The sequence below is a fragment of the Penaeus monodon genome, chromosome 10, assembly GCF_015228065.2.
Source record: "Penaeus monodon isolate SGIC_2016 chromosome 10, NSTDA_Pmon_1, whole genome shotgun sequence".
NCBI lineage: Eukaryota > Metazoa > Arthropoda > Malacostraca > Decapoda > Penaeidae > Penaeus > Penaeus monodon.
The window spans coordinates 50,431,933-50,439,432 of record NC_051395.1 but is presented as its reverse complement, the minus strand read 5'-3'; the positions used below and the strand labels follow the sequence as shown (position 1 = coordinate 50,439,432).

Here is a 7,500-nt window from a genome sequence, read left to right as displayed (position 1 = left end):
CTCTCTCTCTTTTTATGATCTCTGGTGCAAAAAGAAATTTATATAATAATTATCAGGCAGTCTGTGATCAAATTGATATACGAGACAGTAAAGTTTGTACCAGAAGAAGGACATTTTCATCTATTGTGTCCCCCTACCTTCCCATAATAGGCTTGTTTGGAGGCTTAGCCGGTGCTGTGTCGGTATTTGGCAACACGCCTATTGATGTGGTGAAGACGAGGATGCAGGGACTGGAGGCAAGCAAGTACAAGAACACTTTCGACTGCTTTGCCAAGATCTGGAAGCACGAAGGCCCCAGAGCGTAAGTTTTTAAAGTGTTATTTTTTGTTTATATATATTTTTTTTTTTTTCCCTTTATTCTTTTGTTTTTTAAGAGGAGTGGTTATTTTTCTGCCACATTTTCCTGTAGATTCTCTAAGTGTGTACAAAAGGAAATCTCAAGAACAGTGATTTTTATTTTGGGAAAAACAGAAAATGGACCAAAAATAATATATACATATATATTTCTTTTCTTTTCTTTTTTTTCAGCATTCATACTTTTGTTATCAAAATGCTCATACTTCTCAATCATCATCTTCAATTCTTATTTTCTCTCTCTCCCACCCAATTTTTCAAACATTACAATATTTGTACGTTAGTTATTAAAACACCTTTCCTCGAACCCCTAGCTTCTACAAGGGAACAGTGCCTCGCCTGAGTCGCGTGTGCCTCGATGTAGCCATCACCTTCATGATCTACGACAGCTTCATGGAGCTCTTCAACAGGGTCTGGAAATAAAGGAGCGACGTGGAAGTAATGACAAAACTGGAGGGAGTGTGCGGATCGACTCGCGGCTGTTATCGTTGGACGTTCGGTTCCAAAAGGCTCTATGCTTCTGGTTATCGGGGTGTATGTGATGTTTTTGCTTATGGTGACAATGAAATGAATATCAGATGATGTATATTTTTTAAGTCTCGACACAAATCTGATGGAGAGTTTTCCTATATAGTCTATATATAAAATACTTGAGGTGTATGGATATAAAACCATATATGACTACTTTATACAAGAATTTTTATTATGTATAAATGTGTGTGTATGTACTGCTATCTATAATAATATATATATATAATATATATTATATATAATATATATATATATATATAATATATATAAAATATATATAATTAATATATAGATATATATTATGTAATATATATATAATATTATATATATATATAATATATATATAATTATATATTATAATTATATATTATATATATATATATATAATTATATATAATTATATAATATATATATATATATATATATATATATATATGCATACTTATATATATATGAACACATACATAAACAAAGAAACAAATTCAGTCGAAATATAAATAATGTTTGCCACTGGACCACACGAACCGATGACATTCCACACATATTCCTATTACACGTGTTGCTCTTTGTCATCTTTTTAGGTAAAACTGGTGATAATCTTCTGAGTTGTAACCTTCATTTGAAGCCCATCTCTTGGTGCTGTTACAATAAAAAGGGTTCTGTACCTTTTGAATATGTAATTTCTGCATAAAATTAATTTTACAGCATACACTGTGAGAAGGACTTGCTACCTCTGCAGGCTAAACCAGCTAAAACCCATACTGGCATATTATGAATCTGTCACACATCCAAACAGTCTTAGGATAACTGTAATTAGATTTCCCATGTTTACTCTCTGTGTGATTACACAATCAATTCCTGCCACTTAACAAAAGGTAATTTGGTGCTTTGTATGTCCAGCCAATACTTTTGTTACCCAAGAGCTAATCTGCCTTGAATATCATATCATATGTGTAGGAGAGTCAGACTTATCAAACATATCAGAGAATGTTTTCACATACGAGATAATGAATCAAACCAAGGTTTAGCTTAGAAAATTCTTTATGGACTAGAGGGAGTCCAAAAATTGTTAACTTAATTTAAATTTGGAAAAAAGAAGAAATCTTGTGAAAGTGTGTGTCTTTATGTATGTATGGATATGTATATACATGAATATATGTGTATATATCACATACATATGTATATTTTGTGTGTGACAAAGGGATATTGGTATGAAATAGATCAAACTCATATCTGTGGGTATGTAAGATTATCCTAAAGAACTTGTTGTAAGAGGCAGTGTGTGAAGGAACCAAGTTTAAGGACCATTGTTCATAGCATAGTCACTAAGCTTTACATAAGGCCAAAGTGCTCAATGCAAGATTTGTATATATAATCAATGTAAGATTATACTGGATATGTCATTTCATCGCCACAATTAGAAGATATGTTGTGAAAAGAAAATTAAAAATTAATGTGTTGATTTTACATTCAAATAATTTAAGACGATTCATATTCAGTAGTCACAAAGCCAGATTTGTGATTAATTGAAGAAGCATTTTTATGTTGCACGCACAGTAGGAACAAAGCACAAATGGTTTTAAAAGCTGTAATTATTTGTTATGAATATTGTAGCCTTTATGATGATTTTATTACAACGCAGCAGAATAGACATCCCACAGTGTAGTCTAGTCTGCCTCTGAGGTAATATCAAGCAGCAGTTTCACGCAAATGAACATCGGAGGTTAGCCATGTTGCCATTGCTTCTCCCCATTTTTGTCGAGGAGGAGAAGCAGAATAGAACTAGTTTAATAAAGTTGATTGAAAAGTGTCAGTAATAGGGGGGGGGATGAGCCAAGCCTAGAAATCCCATCACATATTTTCTTGTGCTCATGTGTCGTTAGCAAGGCAATCATGCTCTTAGTATGGTCGTTTCCCTCAGGATTGTGATGCACTTGTTGTAGTTGTTAGTTTTGCAGAAAGTGGATTATAAAAAAGGTAGTCTTGTATTTTAGTACTGCACTCTTGCACAAAGTTTCTATATATTTTTGTCTATGGGTCTATGAAGATGTTACTATTTTTAATATGCATATTGATTTTGATATGCTTGTTCATAATCTGTTATATTATAAAATATTGCAGGCTTCATTACATTTGTTGGTGTATAAGATGTTTAAGCTCAAATACAATGCAATCACATGCACACTTTTTATATTTATCAGAATTGTTTAATACGTTGCTTTATGCTGTGGAGGCTTTTAAAGTGAATTGACAATATTACCTTTTTTCAAGTTTGTAATCTTCAGTATGTTTTAGATCAAAGCACAAAGCCATATGCTTTTCTGAAATGGGTAAAATTTTGCAGATTTTTTTTTTTTTTTTTTCTAAATTCTCACTTGGGGACCTTGTTAAGTATCATTAAATTGTATTTAATTGGCATATGATTTTTTTTTTTTTTTTTTATGTAAAAAAAAAAGATGGACACTACTATACCCAAGTGCATAATATTGTAATGACATATTGCAATATCATTAAGATCCTTAATACTGCAAATAGCTGTACTTGAATTCCATAATATTCATCCCTGAAACATGAACCTCACTGACCCGTTTAATTAGGGAACATTCAGAAATATTCGTCTTGGCCACTCATTCACCTTATGTGGCGTCAAATATGATAACTATATTCAGCCAAATTTCAGGAGAAAGGTATGAACAAGAATTAACAGTTTACAAGAGCATCATGTACTTTTCTCTTTTGTTTTAAGCTCAAAAAGGCATCATTTGGTATATTACTCGTGATATATACTTAATTGATAGTCAAATTATCTCTCGATTCTGCAGTATTATCCATCACCGCACATGCCTTCCTTGCTTATAGTCATTCTATCTTGTTCCCTAAGGCTTGCATTCCTCAATTTTCACAATATTTCATAATTAAAGAAGTGAGAAGCAGTTCTTTACCTACCAATTATAGACCAAAGAAATGACTTGTAGTTAATGACAGAAATATATATAATTGCAAAGAAAAGTTGATGGAAATACCTTTGAATTTATGATGATAATGTTAAGTACTGCCAAATGTTCATGAAGTGGCATTGCCTGTTTAATAATAGTTGCAGGTCACCTTACAGTCCTGACTTGATAATATGATACATATATAATGCCATGAATTGTATTGCACTGGTTAGAATTATATAAAAAAGGCCTTTATTCAGATAACCATACTGTAAAATATGGGTATATTTTTCAACCTATGAAAGTGGGTATTTTGGTATTCAGAGTACACAGTATGTCATGAATCCATATAAGTGGGTTAGTTTCAGTTAGCAAAGTTGATACTGCTTAGAGTATTGTTTCTTTTCAAGCAATCAATAGAGGTATAATCAGTCAACAATAACTGTAGGTGAAGTCAATTAAATTTGCTATTTATTATTTTCAATAAGAGCATAATAGGATATATTAGGGGGTAAATGGGGGAAAATTTTCTACATAAACACAATCAACCATATCATGGCTTGAGTCTCAACAGTTGAAAGAGTGAAAACAAGGAGTTCCTAATATCACAGCAAAACATTCCCAAATGCTGTAATATATTGTTCTTAGACATCTCAATGCCAATTGTATACCTCTTTGGATCTCCTAAAATACATTGTGATTCCATTTGATAAACCATGTGCATTTTATGAAGAAGGGAGTGTGTGCTTGAATGTTATATGTTTACCATAATTGCCAATACCTTTATACACTGTGAAATTCATTACTCTTACCTTCTCATCATATCTGTAATTACATAAGACTCCAAAGCTTGAATGGTCTTCAAATAGTAATGTCCATACATGTGATTATATTCTTCTACCTTTAAGTAAACAAGCAACAAGTGTTACCTGTCCAGCAGTTAAAAAAAAGGAGTAAAGAGTGTATTGCCACACGATTGCAAGTGGCAGTCTTGGTGTAACAGTGCCTCTCTTGTCTTTGTACTTTAATGGTTACCTGGTCTTCAGCTGGCTGTTTTAATACGGCTGAGAGCATACATTCTTAGATGTTCTTCCATAGCAATTTATTTTGTTCTTCCATCAATGATTTCAAAGAATATCTTGGTCTTTATTTTGGGGGGTGATATAATTTTTATCAACTGCACATAGATATATTTCAATAGGGAAATAGTTGTGTATATAGATGTTGAAAATATAATTTTGAAAGTGTTTTTGTTAGTATTAATATTCCCATTCAAGAAAGCATAATTTTTAGACATATAGTACTAAAAGAGGAGCAAAATACTAGGTACAAAAATATATAAGTAAAGAGGGGGGGAATATACCCTACCCTCAAGATTTGTTAATGGTTAGCTTAATATTCATTGTTTAACAGTTCACCATTGACTGTTCCATGAAAAGTCCTCTGTAAAACACACTGTAGGACCCTTCTACAACATATCCCACCTTTCCGAAAGATCCAAGCCGTACTGGATGTAATAAAGCTAAGATGCCTGTCCATCCCCATGGGTTAGAAATTTGAAAGAGTGAAAGCAGTTTCCTTTTCATGGACTTTGCGGTATGCCAGAGTTTGAAAATCGCTGGCTCCTGGTACCAGTGCCCTGAATTTGTGTAGTGATGCAGAGGATATAGCCAAGGAGAATGACCACATTCGTTCACCATCTATGGAGGATTTTCCAGAACTGTGGGGTTTTCCAGTGTGTCAAGGTATGTAGTGCTAATAACACAGAACCGCCTATCTGTCCATCGACCGCAGCTATTTTGGATCAGTCCATAACATACTCCATACCTGTCGCACTGTGATACCTTCAGACATGAAACATTTGATACTGCTCAGAAATTCACTGGTGACTGCCTAAGACCGAGGTGGAACTTATCTCACAAGAGACCTTAGAGGCTGAGGATGATTATCATATAGCTTAATCCACTGTGCGTAGAACTCAGACCTTACTGAAGAAAGGAACAGAATATCAAGAATCTTACTGAGGAGGTCAAAGTGGATGGTGTCAAGGTCCCAGTGCCTGTTCCCCCCACTCCTCTTTAGCAAGGAACCACCTACCTTGACTGCGATTAGGGTGGCGATCTTCTAACTGAGCATCGGTAAGACAGCAGGTATTTGTGGCATTCCAATGAACCGCTGTAGTCTGGTGGGGAACCAAAGATCCAGGGGGTCTACTTAGTCAGAATGAGTACACTGAAGCCACCCAAACATATGCATATCTTGGTAGTGTAGTTCATGAAAGCAGGCTGTCAGACCCCTGGGAAGTTAACTGACGGTCTTGGGGTTCTGAATCTTCGGTAAGAGTATTTGCTCTTGATAGTGTCTGAACAGGAAAATCAGCGTGTGTCCTGAAGACCTTAATGTTACTGGGTTTCGTCGGTGAGCAGCGAAATCTTGATTCTGTCAAGTGCCTTGGCGTCACCTTTGATGCCTTTTATAACAGATTCTTGCATTGAATCATGAGTCTGCACTAGAGGACCTGTTACTCGCATAGTCTGGGACTCAGGCTATACGGATATTGAACTGAACTCCCTCAGGGTGACTTCACTTATCGGGATGCCCTTCCAAAGATAACACAAGGTGGAAGGGGGCTGGACGAAGGACAACCTCGAAAGTCGTCGCTTTTGGTAACTGAACAACCCTGCCAGCGAGGAACTGAAGACGAGGTAAGCATCCTTAAAGGGTGAATTCGGCAGTACACACCTTCCTTGATACCAATGAGGGATCGAGATGAGCGGATGGCAGTCAGGCTGTGTGGGTATGTTGGCAGTATGATGGATATGTTGGCACTCGATTCCAAAAGTTTTGGTGGCAGAGCATGACTCTTAAAGTTGATAGAGATTAAACTAAGTGTCAGAAAACATCAGTGTAATGGCATTATATAATGCCTTGCATTATTTGCTAAGGAATAAAATTTGCGTAAACTTTGTCAGAAACAGAGCATTCACCAGTCACTGTTATATCTGATAAGATAAGGGAACATGATTACATACAATACTTATTTACCTCTCCCTGTGTATCATATATGTCTTGAAAGTTGGACAGAAAGAAAGGAAAAATGGATACAGAGATTTTTTTTTCTTTGACGAACATAAATAAACAGATAGACAGAGATATCAATGGCAGAAAAATAAACTTTACACAACTTAGGTCTAAATAACTGCAAAATAACTGAATAACTAACCCGCGTCGGTTCTTGCGACATATAGACATGGGACAGAATATCCTAAAGTAAGAAAAAAAAAGTCCCGTAATCTTGCCTCCAAACGTATCAGTTGGAAGTAATCTGTTAGGAGTCAACAACACATTGGCTGTTAAACTACAACAGTAAGTTATAACCTACCAATTTCTTTTGTAACTCCCATCTAAAGCCTTGACTGATGCCCAATTATAAGCTTTATCGGCATTTATGGGATCAAAGGATATTGGGCATGTGCTAAGTGGAATTAAAGGAAAGTTCTGTAGAGGAAAAATTTAATGTTCATTGATGTATTCAGATAGCCTTGCGCATCATATCTAACAAAGGTGGGAATGATAATATAGCCCGAAGCACCTCTATTTCATACTATTTATCGTTATGGACTGATCTACACTTAAATGTCCCAAATCAAGATCGTAATTAATTTGTATGGCTAGGCCT

The 7,500-nt window shown here is 35.1% G+C and overlaps 1 protein-coding gene and 1 long non-coding RNA gene across 3 annotated transcripts in view; both read left to right on the top strand.

Moving 5' to 3' along the window:
• The window catches only part of LOC119578148 (tricarboxylate transport protein, mitochondrial-like), a 28,453-nt gene extending 27,373 nt beyond the window's left edge, over positions 1–1,080 (top strand). Inside the window, exons 5-6 of the mRNA XM_037925884.1 lie at positions 151–301; positions 669–1,080. Of these exons, the coding sequence (XP_037781812.1) occupies positions 151–301; positions 669–777 (260 nt within the window). The 3' untranslated portion in view covers positions 778–1,080. The remainder of the gene's footprint in view (positions 1–150; positions 302–668) is intronic.
• A 5,352-nt stretch (positions 1,081–6,432) lies between these two features.
• Positions 6,433–7,500, top strand: part of LOC119578147 — a 4,299-nt gene continuing 3,231 nt past the window's right edge. Inside the window, exon 1 of one of the 2 annotated variants that reach the window (XR_005229187.1) lies at positions 6,433–6,526. This is a non-coding gene — a long non-coding RNA (uncharacterized LOC119578147). Of the gene's footprint in view, positions 6,527–7,115; positions 7,188–7,500 lie in introns of those variants that run through there. The other variant, XR_005229186.1, reaches the window with a different exon arrangement.